The 21974-nt window shown below is 38.7% G+C and overlaps 1 protein-coding gene across 5 annotated transcripts in view; it reads right to left on the bottom strand.

Annotated features, from left to right (window-relative positions):
• RCBTB1 (RCC1 and BTB domain containing protein 1) overlaps positions 1-21974 on the bottom strand; it is a 51384-nt gene continuing 29410 nt past the window's right edge. For 3 of the 5 annotated variants that reach the window (XM_077811214.1, XM_077811223.1, XM_077811191.1), the window contains 8 exons: positions 21726-21884; positions 15750-15857; positions 14614-14756; positions 11070-11260; positions 9589-9715; positions 8606-8757; positions 6014-6144; positions 1-1020 (listed from right to left, as the gene is read on the bottom strand). In XM_077811214.1, the coding sequence (XP_077667340.1) occupies positions 880-1020; positions 6014-6144; positions 8606-8757; positions 9589-9715; positions 11070-11260; positions 14614-14756; positions 15750-15857; positions 21726-21884 (1152 nt within the window). In that variant the 3' untranslated portion in view covers positions 1-879. The remainder of the gene's footprint in view (positions 1021-6013; positions 6145-8605; positions 8758-9588; positions 9716-11069; positions 11261-14613; positions 14757-15749; positions 15858-21725; positions 21885-21974) is intronic. The other 2 variants (XM_077811203.1, XR_013345316.1) reach the window with 2 other exon arrangements.

The raw sequence follows: 21974 nt of genomic DNA, 5'->3' as shown, positions 1-21974 counted from the left end.
TTTGAAAAAAGTGTAATTTTATTACATGTAATTTTAAAGTTTTTTATATAATACTCCAATGCAAAAAAACCTTTCCAACAGTTTGCTCTCCCCTTTTATTTAGAATAGCCTAATTAACTTTATTTGGACCTCAAAACAGGGCAATATGTCCTTCAATGACCATTATAAATAATGTTTGAACATCTAGGTTATATGTTGCCATTTGCATGTTAAGGTATCCCCGATGGGCAGCTTTACTTCCAACTCGATTAGTAAATTTGCTCTGAGCATATTTTGTAGCGACATTATGTCTTCTGCAGTTTCCTCTAAGCCTTGAATACATTTGATTATTTATACATAGCGAAATTCATAATCATGCAACCACAATACAAAGAAATCAGTCCTGTTTGTTCCTTCAGGGTAATGCTACAGAGCTAACAATTTATATGAAATGTTTCAATGGCTCAGTTCAGCCTATGCTGAAACTCCCTGGAGGTCCCAACAGATCAATTTAAGAAATCCCAATTCCTGGCACCAAATGATTAATCCTCTCATCACCACTCAAAACCATCCTCCTGCTTCAATTTTTCCCCACCTCAAAAGTACAGTAAACTCAAAAACAGCAACATGAAGTTTTCCAGCTCTTCAAATGAGAGTTAATGTTAACCTTCTGACTTGCATCTCTTGCAACAGTTCACTTTTTTAAAAACATGGATACAGCACACAGAACATTTGCTGCAGTTTCTGTAGAGAGTTTTATAACCCCAATATAATGCAATCAATTAGGTTTGGTTTGTTCTTCTTCACCTGCAGGGTTACACAAGCCTGTTACACATGAATACAGCAAACCAACTATGACTGGTACAACCCTACGTCATCCAAAACTTACAGCCATGTGTTTCAGTTCTTAAAGGCTCCACATTTACTGGCTTTAGCAATGAATTCCTTTAGCAGGGGGCCATCCATTTGCCAAAACGCTGTAGTCTGTGTCACTTCCGTCAAATGATTGACACAAAACTTAAAGCAGAATTCTTCTAAATCCTAGACAAAACAAAACAAAAAAAGCCTTTTTATTAGCTTTGGTTACACCATAAGAGACTATTTAGAACCAGGCTCAAATGCTTTTACATATCTTTTGTAATTACAGTGGAATTATAAACAGATGAGAGCTACGTAAATACATTTTCCCAGATGTTCTCAACCTATTCCATATCGTGCCCCACATTGCAACAAAAAATAGATCCTCCAAACTAACCATAAAGAAAAGAAGGTGCTCTTGACCCTTTCAAACATGTTCACAACTCTCAGTTTGAGACACCATGTACTATTCAAATTAGTATATTTTACTTAAGACAGAGTGAACTGCCTCATCTCACCTCAAAAGTTTCCCCTACCCTTGTTAAGAGTGTTTGTAGACTAGATTGGTTTTAGCTATTTCAGAGGAAGCATCCAGGGTGGAAATTATATCTACATTCCACTGACAGCTAATGGAAAGATGAGTAAAAGCCATCTTTGAAAAATGATACCCAAGACTGCATTGAGAAAATTCAGTTCTTCCATTTCCACATTAAAGCCCGGTCTAAATACAAAGTTGCACTGGTTTCCCTAATGGAGTGATGTTGCACTGGTTTAGAGAAAAAGCAAATTACAGCATAGTATATCTAGATGGAGAGGTCTTTAAAGAAATCTGTAAAGTTCATGCAGGACACCTTTATGTCCACTAGGAATAAACCTGTACTGAAATGGCTCTATTTGTTTCTCATGAAAATATTTAGCAGGAATGTATTGGGCACAAGGCAGCCCAAGTCCCATACTTTAATTCTACGCCTCATTAAAGTCTGACCCACTGTTTATATAGTGCCTAACTATTTACATAGTGCCTTTCATCTAAAGATCAAAAAGTGCCTCAAACAATTCTCACACTGCACCCACAGAGGTATTAATATTATTAATATTACACACAGAGTTACTAATTCTGCAGCCCACAGCAAAGTCAGCCATAAACCCCAGATGATCAGATGATTAAAGTAGACAACTGTTCCATTTAGAAAGGAACATTCTCTTTCATGCTACAATTCTAGGTTCAGATAATCTGTTATAGTAAGGACTACTGCATTCTATTTAAGTATTTCCCCCTCCATCCTACCTCCCCATGGAGTAGAACGTCAATGTGACAGACTCCATCTAGTCTCGTCTAACTTCAGTATCCAGCCTACTGAACATATAAAATAGTTTTAAAGACAGTCAAGCCACGTACAATATGCAAGTGTGATTAGGTAAAGCCATATTTGCATTTCTACACTCTAGGCTAGGATGGAAAGTTAGCTCATTGACACCAAGTCAACATTTCTTGACACAGCAATACAGAAAATGCACTGGTTTAAGATCAGGATCTCTGGAGCTGCATGCATGTCTTGGCTTGTGTTGTGTCTTTGTAATAAGTAACAGGTTTATGAAAGGCCGAACATAGCTGTGAATTTTCATAACAAATGGACTAAACTGATTTTAAATAAAAATTCATCACGTACACATTTACTGTATTACAGTACTTTATTAATAAGATTCCCATACTCCAAGTCAGAGTAACAAAAATACAAGCAGTGTTATCATTACAATAAGACTTTGGAAAGTTCAGAATTCTGCAGAAAAATTAGATAAGTTATATTTGCACACTGGATCACAAAGTAAAACCTCAGTGTATATTGTATAAATGATAGAGGCACAAGATACTTCCAGTGATTAGTTAGCTACAGGGAGAAACTGGACCTACAGTGTAACTCTGGCCATTACAATTCAGCCAGTCATTAATCCCAGAGAAACATACTGCACCCTCAGTACTGGAAAAGTATATAATTTCATGATATGGAAGTATTTTAAATAGATGATGCAGTTTTAACTGATGCTTTCTAGAGAAAGGACATCCCAGGAACTAACTTCATTACTAAAGTCATCTGAACTTGCCAGTTAGCTTACTGCATATGTAATTATAGATTCTAGAGACATTTAAAAATCAGTCTTCTGAATGTTGTAGATGCCCAAGAAAAGCTCAGAACCAAGTGCAGTGCCTTCCAGCTTTCTTTGGTTTAGCTTTTACACCTGACAATCAGTAAGGCAGACTGTGTACACAAACCTCAATTAGCAAAAGGCAGAACGTACATCCTGCAGCAGAGTAACTGTTTCTTCCCCCACTCTTTAAAAGGGAGAATCATGATGGCACATGGGAAACACATTCTGCAGGACTATTTCACCTTCACCTCCCAAACCACATTCATGGATGTCACACCTGCCTTTGTGAAATTAAAATAGATAACCTTCCATTTAAAATAAAAAGCTCTGTATTGTGTCTATTATCTCCAAAACAAAAAGGTTTGAGATAACTTCATCTGTTAACAGAATTGCTGTTAAGCTTTGAGGAACGCACAACGGCGCACGGATATATATGTGCATTTTGGTTGCTACAAAGCACGTGATGTGTGATCTACGAAGCAACACACTCTTTCGTAAGAGTGAACAACCTATAGAAAATAAGCAAGCTGCAGCAGAGTTGCACATTTGGTAACAAAGGCTAGTCTGAGTAACAAATGCCAAAGGAAATCAACACGTAAATACCTTCAGGACCTGCAGACCCTAGGAGAGTAGTCTGCCAGCTGATCTGCTTAAACAGCAAAATAGTTAAATATTAACTTCATAATGAGAAAAATGTCATTTTTATCTCCCCTTCATATACCACTTATCTGACTTCATAGTTCAGTTAGCTGGCTCCATGATGAGCTTTACTTCCTGCCATTTTATTCCATTGTAGGAACAGATTTTACACGGAAGGATTGGAAATGTACTGTACTTTGATTGTAATCTGATTTTTGTTGTTAAGTTAAATATAATGAAATAAACTTATTTCCATTATCAGTTCAATAATTAAAGAATTTGGATATGGTCATTCTGGATGTGACCAACAACATTTGATACCTGAATACCCAGACACAACTGTCTTTCTATTTCAAGAATTGGAGTCTCTGGTTCCCAAATATTTAAAGGAACTACGCACTACATAAAAGGAAAATGCACTTTAAATTCAGGGAGGATAAAAATAAATTCAAGAAGTCAAGATAAGCCTATTTAATTTAAAACTGATTTAAATGAAAAATAGTTATTTTTAAAAAGAAAAGTGTATTTAAAATTATATATAAAGTTATGACAACCTATATTAAAAGCCTAAACTTAATATAGTCTATTAAAATAATTGTACATTGAATACAAATATTAAAGCAGTACATATTTGCTGCCAAACCTTTAAAAAAAGCCAAACCAGTGAGTTGGTAGAAGTCACTGGCTAAACAATATATAACCAGTTTGTTGAAGCGCTAAACCAGCTTTGACAGCAGTAGAGAATTACAGGTACAGAGGAAATTTTTCATTTTAGTTTGTTCAGCTAGTTCAGCTCAATGCCTGGTTATTTCAAAACCAAGACACTGACTGGGAGTTGGAAAAAAAAAAACAGGAAATATTGTTTTCCTCTTCCAATCTATGAATAAGAACTGCCATGAGAATGGCTACACCACTTACTCAACATCTAATTCATTGTTTGTGCCCTCAGAAACCATACACCAGAAAAACAAAAATCAGGTGAGAGGACGAGTTCTACTAATTCTAAAATCTTGAAGGAGATGGGTCACCAGGAGAACAGTTTATTTCACTAATTACAGATACTATCTTTGTTGCATAAATCAATGTTTTAAATGCAAAACAGGTATTGATAGAAACTTATATTTTCTTATGCATCTAGCACATTTAAGGTAGTTTCATTTAACTAATGAAAAGAAATTTTAAATTACCATTTTTGTATGTTTTTAATTGCATTCCGACTTCCAACCAAATGCAGTTCGACACAGTCATGACTAAAAAATTAATCTATTGAATAAAAAAAATCTAAGAAATATGTAAAGCATCATTCACCATTTTCTAACTTATTAAAAGGCAAAAATTAAGACAGAATACAGTTATTTTAAGATACATAATTTCTTAAATAAATGTGGATATCTATATCATGTACCTTTCTAGTGAGTAGAAAGTACCACATTTAGTGTAAAGGCTACATTTAGTTGCAAATCAACATTTAATAGTTACCAACCAGTGAGACTCAATTTCTTTAGGAAAGAAAAGTACAAATGCAAAACAAGATTAAAATCAATGATTTAATCAAAGTTTCCTGCTTGCTGATTTAAATTGCTGATTAAAATTGCTTTGATTTAAATCAGTCTACCCTGAGTATAAGATAATGGATGTTTCCGTGGCACCAAAAACTCTGATGTCTATGTCTATATTCAAGCGTAAATCAAGAGGGAGCAAATAGATCCATCTGGTGCCTATTATGTCACCTACTTCTAAACAACTTTGTTAACAAAAGTTTGGACGCAGCTGTCAGTACCCTCCCATCAATAATATTACAAGAAAAATCCCAAACACATGAAGAGGATTTAAAAAGCTGCAACTTGTACTGTGTACATATTTAAACGTATTAAGCAAAGATTAGTGTTCTAAAACCAATCAGCAGGACTTTTAGAATCTCCAGGTTTTGCTTTCTTTTTAAAGCCTGCCCTTTATTTGCAAGGTAATATTTTCAGCCTCTAGATGGAAAGTTTTCAGCACAGAATTTTTTTTCCAGATAACATGGAGCGATGCATTATGAAGCTAGGCAAAACAGCATAAAATGGCTACCACAAACTAGAAAATATGAAAGTTACTTATATTGTGCCTCATTCTATGGCTTGATTAAATAAGTCTTCTGTGTGTATATATAGATATAACGTGCTAGTTAATTTGTCTACTAAAAGTTTAATACAAAGATATGGCTTTCGCTCTGAACAGAATGGCTACAAAGTCCAAGGAACAGCACCAGAACCCTACTGCTCAAATTCTCAGTGCAACAAGCAATTTTCCCTCAATCAAAATGGAGATTAAAAGCTGTCTGCTATGCTCCATGGTTCTGGTCAAAAAGAGGTAGTCTATTTAGTGAGTTTAATCTTTAGAAGTTTACCTCTGCATCATATCTCACTGCAGCAGAGAGCAATGAAAATGCATTTTCCACAGTAATTCCTCTCTTGATAATGTGTTGACACAGTTTTTTCAATCTGTTTTCACAGTAAGATGTAGCCAAATCCAAAAGTCCTGAAATTAAAATGCCATTATATTAGCCACTTTCAAACTCTGCTTTTACAGCATCAAGGCAAGCTCCACACTGAGGGTATGTCTACGCTACGAAATTAGGTCGAATTTATAGAAGTCGGTTTTTTAGAAATCGGTTTTATATATTCGAGAGTGTGTCTCCCCACAGAAAATGCTCTAAGTGCATTAACTTGGCGGACTGCTTCCACAGTACCGAGGCTAGAGTCGACTTCCGGAGTGTTGCACTGTGGGTAGCTATCCCACAGTTCCCGCAGTCTCCGCTGCCCCTTGGAATTCTGGGTTGAGATCCCAAAGCCTGATGGGGCTAAAACATTGTCGCGGGTGGTTCTGGGTACATATCATCAGGCCCCCGTTCCCTCCCTCCCTCCGTGAAAGCAAGGGCAGACAATCGTTTTGCGCCTTTTCTCCTGAGTTACCTGTGCAGACGCCATACCACGGCAAGTATGGAGCCCACTCAGCTCACTGTCACCGTATGTCTCCTGGGTGCTGGCAGACGCGGTACTGCATTGGTACACAGCAGCAGCAACCCATTGCCTTGTGGCAGCAGACGGTGCAACAGGACTGGTAGCCATCATCGTCGTGTCCGAGGTGCTCCTGGTCGCCTCTGTGAGGTCGATCAGGAGCGCCTGGGCAGACATGGGCGCAGGGACTAAATTTAGAGTGACCTGATCAGGTCATTCTCTTTAGTCCTGCAGTCAGTCCTATTGAACCATCTTATGGTGAGCAGGCAGGCGATATGGATTGCTAGCAGTCCTACTGCATCATCTTCTGCTGGACAGGCAAGAGATGAGGATGGCTAGCAGTCCTATTGTACCATCTTCTGCCGAGCAGCCATGAGATGTGGATGGCATGCAGTCCTTCTGCACCGTCTGCTGCCAGCCAAAGATGTAAAAGATAGATGGAGTGTATCAAAACAAGAAATAGACCAGATTTGTTTTGTACTCATTTGCAAACCCCGCCCCGCCCCCCGTCTAGGGGACTCATTCCTCTAGGTCACACTGCAGTCACTCACAGAGAAGGTGCAGCGAGGTAAATCTAGCCATGTATCAATCAGAGGCCAGACTAACCTCCCTGTTCCAATAAGAATAACTTAGGTGCACCATTTCTCATTGGAACCCTCCGTGAAGTCCTGCCTGAAATACTCCTTGATGTAAAGCCACCCCCTTTGTTGATTTTAACTCCCTGTAAGCCACCCCTGTAAGCCGTGTCGTCAGTCGCCCCTCCCTGCGTCAGAGCAATGGCAAACAAATCGTGCATCTGAGTTGAGAGTGCTGTCCAGAGCGGTCACAATGGAGCACTCTGGGATAGCTCCTGGAGGCCAATACTGTCGAATTGTGTCCACACTACCCCAAATTCGACCCGGCAAGGCCGATTTAAGCACTAATCCACTTGTCAGGAGTAAGGAGTAAGGAAATCGATTTTAAGAGCCGATTTAACGCTGCTAAATTTGACCTAAAGTCCTAGTGTAGACCAGGGCTGAGTCTTCATTCTCCGTGTGAAGTATGGTCTGTCTACACTGCAGCTGAGAGCCTACCTCCCAGCCTGGGCAGACACGGGCTAGCTGGGCTTGAAGTGGCACACGAAAAATAGCAGCGTGGACATTGCGGAGTAGGTGGTGAATCAGGCTAATCACTCACATGAGGACCAAGGGGTTGAGCAAGTCCAAGCTGCCACCCAGGGCCACAAGGTCCATACTGCTATTCTTGGAGTGCATGCCTGTGCCTCCCCAGGCTGGGAAGCACACCCCTAGCTGCAGCACAGACATGCCCCAACACGCAACAGCATCTCTCAGTTAAACTGGGCGTTATTCAGAAAAGCAGCTTCATTGACATACAAAAACAAACAGAGGCCTTTTCACTACTTTAAGCCTCATCCCGCTAACGCTTACACAGGAGCTTATCCCTAAGCATAAGTGGTTCCCCTGACACCAACAGGACTACACACGTGCATAAAAGTTAAGTACATGTTCCAAGATAGGGGCCCTGCTTATTGAACAGGGAAAGTATCAAGTGCACAAACTGTTGCTATAAAAGCTAGAATTTAACTCAGAGCTTGTCCACTGTGCTGGGTAACAACTACCTCATTACAGGGACTATACCGAGTAGAATAGAGTAACTGAATTTTTTTCTTGAAGTCATTTCAAAGCATAATTGATTCCATTTAGCAAAAGGGATGAATGCTTATTTCAGAAGAGAAATGTAAACACCTCCTCTATCTTTTACTCTCCGATACTTGCTGCTCAATTTATTCAGAGTTACACAGCACTATTTCTGTAGCAAGTCGTTAAGAGTTTACTTTAGTTGCACTTTAAAAGTAATCACAATGAAACCGATCATATGTGTGGTCCTAAGACCAACATGCACCATTTATTCCCCCACTTTTTTGTCCATTTATCGAATCACTGGATTTATCATGTAATTTGGCCAAAGAAGGCTGTTGCTACCTATAGCATCTTCAGGTGGCAGATCAACGCTGTCTGTATATAGGTATTCAAGAAAGGCACGATACACTGGGTAAGAAAATTGGTCTATTTCTATCACCTCCTTCATGTCCTCATTCCAATATGACTGGAACATGGTTCTGAAGTGTTCACATCTAGAACAGAAAGGCAGAAGATTTATCTGGCATACCTTGATATGATACATGAACACTATATTAGAGACCATTTGAAATAAAGCTTCCCTTCATTTTCTCTACAATAAATTAAGATCTCTAAATACAAATGTCGTTAAATACCAAAAGGGTATGTTCTCTTCCCAATCCTGGGGTACATCAAATGCAAGTAATATTGGTACACCAAGAGAATAAAGCAATTATTTTGTATGTGATACAACAAATGAGAATTTGAAAGAATTAAGTTTTGTACACATGGAATTTAATAAAAGGCTTTAGTAATTTTTTAAATAAAGAAATAGGCCCTTGCTGTGAAGTCTGGATATTGATCCACACACAGAAAATGTTAAGAACTGGTATTTCGGTTCAGCCCCTTCTCAAATTTAGTATGTAACAATCTCATTCTAATAAATGTAAAAACAGCATGTCTCCTTCATATGTATTCAAAGTCAGTGCAATTAACGATTTAGTTACTTATCTTTGTTTTTTTAAAAGATCTGGTAACTGTGTGGTGATATTACCTGAGATATTTCTATGACAGCTACTGGTCCATGAAAAATAGAAAGACATCAACGCACTAATTCAGACAAATCCCCTCATTTCTAAAGATCTGTGTGTCAATCTCATCCTTCCAAGCAGTCCAAAATACAAGCTTAAACAATTTCAATAATAGTGAACAGTCTTAAAAAGTCTAAGTACACCTTCGCTTTTGACAGCACTGCAGATGGATTTCTCTGAGACGACAAGTTAACGGGTTGCTCTCTATGCAGTAGAGGGATTGCTGACCAAGAAGCCATGAAACATGAACACTACCTGATTTTTAGAACAGCTTTATGCACATGGATGTATTTTCCATCTACGCGGAATTTTAGGTCTGAGGTTTCTGGACTGTCAAACTCTTTCTTCAGAGACTCAGCTACTGTTAAGGAGTCTTCATGCTCTTAAAAAAAAAAAAAAAACAAAACACCACCAAAAGGTTTTGAAAACAAAATACATTCTGCCTAATACATACATACATTTGCAGAGTGGCTTAATTAAACAGGCTAGTCAAGAAAACATGGGTCACTGGGTAACTATGTCATGTTTAGGAAGTAAATGTCTGGCAGATCTATGTTGGTAGTCCTGACTGGGGTTCAGTGTTGTCAGCACCCATTTTATGAGCCAATTATGAGAGCATAACATCCAATAAGTGTGTCATGAAAAGTGAGGTTGGTACAACAGCCTTGCAACTGCTACCAAGGAAACTATTAAAACTGGAAAACTATTGGAAAACTATTAAAATTGTCCACTTGAGCAAACTCCCAAACTGAGTTTCTTCAGCATTTGGACAGATCCTATGCAGGTCTGGAAAATGTAGATTAACCTTCCTGCGAGGAAGTGCAGTACATCGGACCGAACTATGAAAAACAAATAGTGTCCTCATGTATTATGAGCCTGTGGTGCCCAAGCTGACATTGCTCTCTAAAAAATAACTAAAAAAAAAAAAAGAGTCAGATTTACTTTTTAAAACAACCCCAAAAAACTTATGTTAGCATTTGTGAAAGGTGCTTGATTAATGGGGATTGAAGTCCTCCATTTACCTATAAAAAAAATATATGTACAACAGTCAGTAGTAGCACAAGCTTTGAGACTTGTGGCATTGCAGGAAACCTAACTATGAGCTTAGCAACCTTAACTCTGCCCCCCATGAACTGGCAAGAGCCCCTTGGAATATATTGCAAGTATGTTTCAGCCAAGGCTGCCCTACAATGAGAAGGCATGAAGGATGATTAAGTAAGTTGTCATTTCATGTGGTGTGCTGTGCCCCACAATGCTATTCTTTTATTTATCTGAGTGCGCTCCAACTGCCCTTCCCTGCGTTAGTGACAGCTATGCTGATTGGTGCAGGGATTAGTAGCAGGAAATTGCCACTGCTCATGGTGTGATATGAGAGGTGCATCTGCACCCAAAGGAAACACAGACCCTTCATCTCTATGCTGAGTTGTGAGTCATGCAAGCAGAGCAGCACAGTGGACTATTCTATTCTTCCCACGGTGGATTTCTAGCAGTCCAGTCGCATACATGACAATGGTAAGTGCACATGCTTTTTAGAGCACTTAAACATCGATTGCTAAACAGTAAGCTGGTTTCACCCTTCACTACCGTGGAGCTCCTGCCCCACTAGAATATACAGATTCTAAGAAGAAAGCACATTTTCAGAAGGTGCAAATATTTATAAACAAGAAATCTGTCCCATACAAGCATTAGATTTTTTGTACTGTAGCACTGCATAACATGTGCCAGTTCGCTCTCACCTACTGAAAGGAGGCGCCACATCACAGCAGGAGTAGAAAAGCAAGCAAACACATCATCAGTGCAAGTGAAGTGAGTGAGGTGAGGAACAACAACAGACTGGCCACGGCACTGGCCCCACATATACACTTGGCCACCTTGGGTCTTGGCAGCAGAAGTGTGAGAAGAGTGGCAGGCTGCAATCTCTACAACCCTATGAATAGAAAAAAAAAAATCAAAAGAAAACACAGTTTGTCTACAACGTATATTTAAAACCACAGAAGCATAAAATTAAAGACAACCTAATTGTGTTAGTGGGAAAAGCAGAGAATATGCTACCTGTAGTCCTGTGTTTTCTTTTGGCTGGGTATCACTTTGAACTGAACAACCTTCACATAACCAGATTCAGTATTAAATTACCGAGATATAAGCCAATGCAATATCAGATTACAGTGACATTTACAGAAAGTGATATTCACAAGTCTTTCAAGAAACATTCTTCAGACCTCACCCACAATAGGCACTTAACAGGCAGAGATTTCTAAAATGAAGAGCCATTGCCAGATATCGCAGTACACATAAGCAAAATCTATGGATAAGCATGAAGAAATTACAACATCTATATTTTGTAACAAAACAAGATTTGAGAAGTAGCCTGGAAAACTATTCCCAAATTAATGGTGCATGTTCCAGGCCTTCTGTCTCCAAACAGCACTTTTATGAGCTAGTTCTCTCATTTTAAATTATTAGTACCAGTGAAAATGCCTTTTGAAGCAAGCACTTCAAATACTTCACTAAAGAATCTCCCAGTCCCTCTTTGGATGGGCTCTGATATTTAGACAGATATAGCCTGCTGTAAAACATGCCTTTATTTTTGGCCTCATGTTGTATTTAGTCCCCTCCCCCAGTGTTTGAAGCCTGTTTGGAAAACAACAAATTGACAGGATCATCATTTTAAATATTCACATTATTCAATAAGCACATTCTTTAAAAAAAATCGTTTCACGGTTTTTAAAAAAACCTACATCCACACTGTTTTAAAGAACTGTAGGTGCTGCTGTACGCTTACAGATTCTGTTCTCCCTTTGCTCAAATAATCCCTAAACTGTTATCTGAAGTGATTATATACAAACAGAGAAGAATCACATTCCCGTTAAAAGAATTGCAAAGACGTATCCAGAATCTCTGTTCAGCTGGTGAACAATGCCACAGAAATGAAAAGTTGGGAGGGAAGTTCTAGAGTTAGTTTTAAAATAAGCTGGGTCTTCTTGTTTTTCCTCCCATGTTAAAAATATGCATACCAGGGTTTCAGGTTTTTTCCGCATTTAAAAAAAAAAAAGAAGAAGTCAGCGGAGGACAGACAAATAATTTCCAATAAAACCCAATTTCTCATATTTTCTGGCAGTTTTTCTTCTGTATATCAAAAGTCAGTATCCCAATATGAAAATCTAGGAGTAGCACAAATATCAGATTATAGTGCAAAACTGGTCTTTCAGCATAGAGTATCAGGCGGTAAATCATCCTGAATTTTGGTACTTCCAGTGGTAAATCCAGAGTTTAATTTGTAATGAAAGTGGTGCTGGTGCACAAGCAACTTGTTTTACATTCATAACTGATGCAGCAAGCCCAGAGGTACCGGGGCTATGAACTGCCAAGCCGACAGGTGCCAGGGCTCAGCCCTGGCACAAAGTAAGTATTGAGTAAATCCTAATTTACAAAGAAAACAAGTTATTATTTTACACACAATCATTGTTTCACTTTAAAATACTATTAAGACCCATCAGACACCAAGATTTTGGAGCATCACATAGGATCGCCAGCTGGTAACTACAACAATTTAGCATGCTCCCTGTTCTCACTCTCAATTCACCCCCCCACAATACCACTACTACAACCTCATCTTTACCAGGACTGCCCATCCCAGCCACCAACAGCAAACTCTCTCAACATTAAAATGATTAAGTTCTGTTAATAACTCTTCCTCTCCTTCTGAGGTCACAACCACTCCTTGCCTTCAAATCCATGTATGACTCCACTGTGGCCTCAATTACCTGTTTCCCCAACTGGACTCCACCAACACAGACACTACCCTATTTTTTGTCTTGCCTTATCTGCGTCCTTGTTCTAGAATATAAGTGCCTATGGTCAAAGGTGGCATGTGTCTTGTAGAGCACTAAGCACATCACCTTTTCTTTCTTTGATAAATAGAGGTCCTTTACCTGCTGGACATCTGCACTCAAATCCTTTCCTTCAAGGCTGCATCTCCAGGTTAACTCAGACTTCCTTTTAAGCTATTAGGCTTCACCCTGGATGTAAAACCCAAATTCAGTGATACACCATACTTATTCCTTGGGACAGCATGGCACGCCGCTTCAACAGGATCTGCTAGTAGCCTCTATTAGTAGCATTTAGCATAGACAACAGATTGGGTAGTATGTATAGCCAACAGGAGCAGCAAGCATTAAAATATATCCCACCGGAAAACACTGTTACATAGGCACTAACTCCAAGAAAGACTAGTCAGGTAAGTTCAGTAGGGGAGGGTAGATTCATCTCAATTTAGTACCACAAATTGCTTTTTCTGGAACATTTTTTCCATTTTATCATTAGCAAGGCATTATCCACTTTATATTTCTGAAAGGAAGACTTTTTTTTTTTTTTTTTTTTAAAAAAAGCACACATGCCTGAAGACATGATCAGTTCTGAATTTAAGTTCTCCATGCACCTCACCTGAACCACTATTTAAGAAAAAATAAAACCCTATTCTGTATTATCTTTCCTTCCACCAGTGGTCTCCATCATCCAATTTGGTTTCTGATTCTTTATCACTTCAAGAAGTACTTCACAAAACACACTATTTTCTACAATCTTTAGTTTTTTGAACTTTTAGCAGGCTCAGTACTGAGAAGCTTTGCCACCTCACATTTATAAGATGCAAAGACATCTTATGAATGGCCTTGGTTTCCCAAATGGAAAATTTAGCTGTATAAAGAAAAAGCAGCCAGATGCTGACTGTTTGCCCATTAGAGAACTACACAAACAGAACTAGGTAGAATGAGAACAGACCACTTATTAAAAATTGACATAAGTCCAAGTGTTTCAAAGTTAAGAGGAACTTACTGAACACACTGGTGGCTTTGACTACAGAATCTCAGACAGCTGACTTTCCAGTGAATCACCACATACCAGGCATTTTTTTCAAATGTAGGAATCAATGTAGTATAACAACTTGGCACATATAATCCAAATGTTTTGATTAGAGAGGTCATTGGTGGAATAGCTTGTTGTAATTAACATTTGGCCTCCTTGTCCATTACATCTCTGCACCAGATATGTATAGAATATACATACTTTCAAAGGTTAGCATAGGAGCCCCTACAAATACCAAAAGCGCCCTGTCCAGAATTTAGAGGGAAAAAAAGGTAGGATAAGAGTATGGTATAGTAAAAGATTAACAAACAATAGGAACAAGTACTCAAAGCAAGACACACCTTTCTAGAGCTACAAACAGACGCATAATGCATGCTCACACAACCCAATCTAGAAATAGGTTAGCTGTAGCGTTACCTTTCTTTTTCCACCATGATCTGCGCTGGGCTTAGCTGGTTACTTTTATTGCCAGTTCCCAGCTGCCCATAAGTGTTCGCTCCCCAGGAATAGAGCAAACCCTCATCTGTTAGGGCTAGTGTGTGCGCATAGCCACAGGTAATCTGCAAGTAAGTTTACAAGTGGAAGACAAAATTATTACACTCATTACATTAATCTGTCTGAACAACGTTAAATACCTCCACCAGTCTCCATTTAGGATACTTAAAGCTAACATGAAATACATTAGCAATAAGTACTAGAAAACCCCAAGTACTGGTAATTTAGTGTTCATTGGTTAATTCTTCACTTAATAAATAGATTTAAAAAAAAATCTAGTTTAGCATTCTTTGTCCACAATAGCTAAACAATTGGTCCTAGGTTTTTAACCTTGGACTTCTTTGGAGAATCCCCTTGTAGTCTCTCTGACTTCTAAGTTACAAACTTCAGTAATTATTCCAGAAACAACAACAGTTGAATCTTTCACACTAGACAACTACACAGAACTTTTCATCCCAAGATCTCAAAGTTCTTTACAAACTGTAATGAACTGAGACTTGAACAGCCCTGTAAGGGGGGTGGTTATCTATTGTAGAGATGGAGAAAAAAAATTGGGTGGGTCACACAACCACTTAACCTAAGTTATACAAAAGTCTGACACAGTCCTAACTGGAACCCAGATCTCTTGACTCCTAGCCCTAAGCTTTCACGGTAAGATACTTCTCGCTAGCCTTTCACTCCTAACCCACTGTCTACATAGGATATTAAGACAAATCCTTTGAACCTCTTAGTTTCCCTGTTCTTGATCATTCCTTACAAGTTTGCCCATTATACCTCACTTCATCATGCCCCACAATATATAGAGATGGTACCTGCATGACAAATTGTATGCATAGTTTATTTAGGTTATTCAGCAATGAAGCATTTTGACACATTCACGAGGTTATACAAAAGCAAGCATTACAAAGTTTGTCCACAATCTTTCAGCTTTAATAGATTTTAAAAGAACTAGAACACTGAAATCCTGAATTTAGAAACGTGCTTATGACTCAGACTGGGTTAAATTTTTGGAGATGTATACAATATTAATGCATGGTTTACTTCTACTTTGGACTTACCTGAAGTACACATACACCATGTAATGCTGCCACTCTACAAGGTGTGAGTTGATTGCCATTGTTTCCCAGACCTAGCTGCCCATTACCATTGTAACCCCAGCCATATACCTAGTTTAAGAAAAACAAAGATTAAGCTACCTGTTCTGTTTGTAGGAATACAGAAAATATGAGTTGTAACCAGAGACAATAGAAGTCTGGAGAAAGACCTTTGAGATAATGTCAAATCTTCCCAAACCTAACAAGAAGAAGGGGAATGGAGAGGAGGGCATATTATATTAATTTGATCATTTTCTCCAACTTCTCTATTCTCCAGGTTTTAAAGGAAAGTTTGCTTTTTAAAAGATGCCTGCCTTTACCGTACTGATCTAGTTTCCCAGAAGACATACAATACCACAAAATCCCACACATCAGTCTTACTGTGCCGGTCTAATATTTTTAGTGGACAGAACTGTAAAGCAACCATCTTGATCAATGGATCAACTTAAGGTATGTCCAACAGCAGAGTAATCCATTACTTCACTGTTCTGAACTTGTTACTTTACTCCTAGTTTTCATTAGGATAGACACTTCAGAACAGCACACATACAGTGCAACCCAATTATCCACAGGTCTCTCAGGAAAACTAAAACCTTGGAAAGACTGAGGGTCCTCACAGCCCCATCCGTCAGTTGGTGATGCTGTGCTCTTGGACTGGGGTATCTGAAGCAAAGTGAAACAGATATCCAATTGGCTGCTTCCAGCAAGGCTGCATTACAAACTTTTTGGGGAACCCTAAGTGCAGTTAGATAATACTAGAACTCCACTCAGGAGACATAATTCAACTAATGGGATTGCATGGTGTATTGAAGTACACAGGACCACTGTATTAAATGGAAGTTTAACCATACGAGCTTTTAGATTATCGTAAATAAGCTTCACATTTAATACCCTATTAAGATGAATAAATAAATTTATACTTTGTGTGGTAGTTTCAATCCTTCTAGCTACAGACTCAGGAAAATATATGTATCAATGCAATCTTTGCAACCAGAAAAACTAGAAGTTACACTGAAAAAAATCATATTCCATATCTGGAAAGATACTGAAACAAGTTGTTACACAACCAATTCAGAAGCACCTGGAGTATAATAGGCTTATAAGGAATAGCCAGCATGGATTTCTCAAGAACAAATCATGCCAAATAAACTTAATTTCCTTGTTTGAAAGGGTTACTAGCCTGATTGATAGGGAAGGAAAGAAAAGAAATAGATGTAATATCACGTGCAACTGTCAAAATCAATATATTTTCATAATGAAACTAGGGAAATATGGGATGCTATAAGGTGGGTGCACAACTGATTGAAAGACTACTTAAAGATTATTTATCAGTGGTTCAGTGTCAAACTGGAAAAGTGTCCAGTGGGTTCCTGCAGGGATCAGTCCTGGGTCCAGAACTATTTAATATTTTCATTAATGACTTGGATAACAGAGCGGAGAGTATGCTATGAAATCTGCAGATGACACAAGGCTGGGAGGGGTTGCAAGCACTCTGGAGGACAGGTTTGCAATTCTAAATGACCCTGACAAATTGGTAAATTGGTCTGAATTCAACAAAGTGCAAAGTATACCACTGGAAAAAGCAACTGGACAACTATAAAGAGGGGAATAAGTGGCTAGGTGCCAGCACTGCTGAAAAGGATCTGGGGGTTACTGAGGAGCACCAATTGAATAGGAGTCAATAATTTGATGCAGCTGCAAAAAAGGCTAACATTTGGGGTGTATCAGCAAGAGCGTGTTGTATGACAGACATAGGAGGTAACTGTCCTGCTCCACTTAGCGTTGATAAAACCTCAGCTGGAGTACGGTGTCCAATTCCGATGCCACACTTTAGGAAAGATGCAGACAAATTGGAGAGCAGCCAGAGGAGAGCAACAAAAATTATAAAAGGTTTTGAAAACCAGACCTCTTAGGAAAGATTAAAATACTGGGCATATTTAGTCTTGAGAAAAAGACAACTGGGGGGGGAGGACCTGATAACCCCTCTTCAAATATACTGTGGGTTGTTATAAACAAGACGCTGACCAATTGTTCTCCATGTCTGCTGAAGGTAGAATGAGAAGTAATGCGCTTACTCTGAAGCAAGGGAGATTTGGCTTATATATTAGGAAAAGCTTTCAAACTAGAAGGATAGTTGAACTCTGAGATAGGCTTGCAAGGGTAGCTGTGGAATCGCCATCACTGAAGGTTTTGAAAAAAGTTGGACAAAACACCTGTCAGCGATGGTCTAGGTTTACTTGGTCCTGCCATAGCACAAGTGGCTGGACTTGACTTCGAGGTCCCTTCTAGCCCTACATTTCTATGATTCAATTAAGAAGAACTCTGTATAAAACTGTGGGAAGAGCTGTTGTGAGGATTAACAGATGTCTGTGAAGCATTTTGTAAATTTAAAGTGCTGAAGTACAGACAGGCGTTATTTAGGCACTTTGAGAGCTTCTGATGAAATGCACTTCATAAGAAAGCTGTGGGAAAGGTGCGGCAGGAGCATATGGTTTGGACAGACATCCCTTGGGAAGGTTTTATTAAAGGAGAGTCTATATCTTAGTAAAGAGGAGAGGATAAAAGTTGATAAAATATAGGTAGGAACTGTAGTGAAACAGTCAAATGAGAGAGTCCCATTTAATCATATCACATGAAGGCACAACACTAAATCGACAAAGTGCTTGTATATAAATGCAAGAAGTCGAAATACTATTATGGGTGAGCTTGAGCACCTGGTATTAAATGAGGATATTGATTAATAAACATCACAGGAACTTGTTGAAATGATAATAATCAATGGCACACGATATAAAATATACAGGAATGGCTGGTTGGGAGCGGCACTATATGTGAAAGAAAGCATAAAGTTTAATAAAGCAAAAATCTAAAATGAAGCAGACTGTTCCATAGAATCTCTATGGATAGAAATTCCATGTTTGAATAATAAGATTACAACAGTAGGAATATAATACTGACCATCTGACCAGGGTGATGGTGATTGTGAAAAGCTCAGGGAGATGAGAGAGAACAGAACACACTGTAATAATGAAGGATTTCAACTATCCCCATATTAATGGGTATACATCACCTCAGATGGAGTGCAGAGATGAAATTTCTAGACATAATTAACGACTGCTTCTTGGAGCAGCTAGTCCTGGAACCCACAAGGGGAGAGGCAATTCTTGATTTAGTCCTAAGTGACACACAGGATCTGGTCCAAGAGGTGAATATAGCTGAACTACAACTACAATGTAGTTAAATTTAAACATTCTTGGGGAAGAAAGCATTTAATTTAGAAAAAGGGGAGCTACACAAAAATGAGGGAACTAGTTAAATGGAAATTAAAAGGCACAATCACAGAAGTGAAATGCCTGCAAGCTGCATGGAAACTTTTTAAGAACACCGTCAGAGATTCAAACTATACATATATCCCAAACAAAAAAAAAAAACAAAAAACCAGCAAGAGGACCAAAAACTGCCACCATGGCTAACCAACAATAAAATATGTGGTTAGAGACAAAGAGACATCTTAAAAACTGGAAGTCAAATCCAACTGAGAAAAACAGAGAAGAGCATGAACTCTGGCAAGGTAAGTTTAAAGTATAATTAGGCATGCCAAAAGAGAATTTGAAGAGCAACTAACAAAAGACAAAAACTATATATTTTGGGTACTTCAAGAGCAAGAAGCCTGCCAAACAATCAGGGAGGCCACTGAATGATCAAGATGCTAAAGTAGCACTCAAGGAAGACAAGGCCACTGTGGAGAAGCTAAATAAATTCTTTGCATCTTGTCCTAACTGCAAAGGATGTGAGGGAGATTCTCACTCCTGAAATGTTCTTTTTAAATGACAAGTCTGAGGAACTATCCCAGATTGAGGTGTCAATAGAGGAGGTTTTGAAACTAATTAATAAATTTAACAGTAATAAGCCACCAGGACCAGATGGTATTCACCCAAGGGTTCTGAAGGAATTCAAATATGAAATTGCAGAACTACTACTGGTCTTTCTTCTAACTGTGGTACGTAACCTATCCTTTAATTCAGCTACTGTACCAGATGACTACAGAATAGCTAATGGAACACCAAGTTTTAAAAAAAGACTCCAGAGATGATCCTGGCAATTACAGGCTGGGAAGCCTAACTTCAGTATCGGACAAACTGGTTGAAACTATAGTAAAGAACAGAATTATCAGACACAGATGAACACAATTTCTTGGGGAAGAGTCAACATTGCTTTTGTAATGGGAAATCATGCCTCACCAATCTATTAGACTTCTCTGAGGGGGTCAACAAACATGAGGTCAAGGGTGATCCAATGGATATAGTGTACTTGAACTTTCAGAAAGCCTTGGACCAAAGGCGGCAGTCATGGGATAAGAGGGAAGGTCCTCTCATGGATCAGTAACTGGTTAAAAAGATAGGAAACAAAGGGTAGGTATAAATGGTCAGTTTTCACAATGGCGAGCAGTAAATAGCAGGGTCCCCCAAAGATCTGTACTGGGACCAGTGCTGTGCAACGTATTAATAAATTAACTGGAAAAAGGATTAAACCAGTGAGGTGGCAAAATTTGCAGATGAAACAAAACTACTTAAGATAGTTCAGCCCAAAGCTGACTGCAAAGAGTTACAAAGGGATCTGGCAAAACTGGGTTGACTGGACAACAAAATGGCAGATGAAATTCAATGCTGATAAATGCAAAGTAATGTACACTGGAAAACATAATCCCAGCTATGCATACAAAATGATGGGGTCTAAATTAGCTGTTACCGTTCAAGAAAAAGTGGTAATTCTGAGATGCCAAAAAACTGAACAGTGTTAGGAACCATTAGGAAAGGGATAGATAAGATGACAGAAAATATCATAATGCCACTATAGAAATCCATGGTCCACCCACATCTTGAGTACTGCATGCAACTCTGGTCACCGCATCTCAGAAAAGATTATTTTGGAAAAGGTGCAAAGAAGGGCAACAAAAACAATTAAGCATCTGGACCAGCTTCCACATGAGGAGAGATTAAGATGACAGGGACTATATCTTAGAAAAAGAAATGACTAAGAAGGGTACATGATAGTAACATGTAATACAAGAACCATAAGGAAGTACTACTTCACACAATACACAGTTAACCTGGGGAACTAATTGCCAGGGGATGTTGTCAAAAGCAAAAGTATAACTGGGATCAAAAAGAATTAAATAAGTTCACGGAGGATAGGTCCATCAGTGGCTGTTAGCCAAGATGGTCAGGGACGCAACCCTATGCTCTGGGTGTTGCTAAACCTTCAACTGCCAGAAGCGGGGACTGGATGATATGGGATGGGTCATTCGATAAATTGCCCTGTTCTGCTCATGCCCTCTAAATCATCTGGCACCAGTCACTGTCAGAAGCCAGGATACTGTGCTAGATGGACCATTGCTCTGACCTTGTATGGCCACTCTCATAGTCTTATAGAACTAAGTATTATAAATTTGCAGACTTTCAGAGCCTGTGACTTTCTATTTTCTCTGGTTACAAAAATACAGAAGACATTTTACAATACAAACAGATCAATATATCGTTTAGAGACTGGAAACTGGTTACTCAATCTTTGAGCCACATCTGGAAGTTATTTCTTATTGCATAGAAGGCACCTGAATGGTAACTAGGAGGTGGAGACTTAAAATAACTTCTATAAAAGAGTAACCCATTCTGTGAATTTTGTTAAGTGAAAAACCCTGTTAACAGATTGGACAAGTATGCAATTAACTCTCCCTTAACAGATACTTCCTACTGTTCATGCTCAAGCTGTGACCATTGAACAGTTACACCAAGGTATTTCTTGTGGACCATAAAATTCCACAGTAGTTACTGATGTATATTCCGTAACTGAAGTGTTCTCCATGTCAGCATTTCTCATCTCTATGCAGTCATAATCGGACAACAAATGTATTATATTATGAGGTTAGTGGAGAAAGCTTACCTCACCATTGTCTATTACAGCCATAGAGGAGGTCTGACCACAAGCAATACTGACCACCATTTTAGTCTGTAAACAATTTGAGACTTTGCGAGGAGTTGGCTGATTTGCTGTAGATCCAGATCCAACCTGACCACAGTTGTTATAGCCCCACGCATATACCTGCCCATGAAAAGAGAGAGATACATATCTGAATAGTTTAGAGCTAAAATGTTTAGTTTTGCAACTAGGTTCTTCTGAAGAAATATGACT

This window comes from Eretmochelys imbricata, chromosome 1 (genome assembly GCF_965152235.1).
Source record: "Eretmochelys imbricata isolate rEreImb1 chromosome 1, rEreImb1.hap1, whole genome shotgun sequence".
In the NCBI taxonomy this organism is placed as follows: Eukaryota; Metazoa; Chordata; order Testudines; family Cheloniidae; genus Eretmochelys; species Eretmochelys imbricata.
The sequence above is the reverse complement of the archived record's forward strand: the minus strand, read 5'-3'. Positions and strand labels throughout refer to the sequence as shown.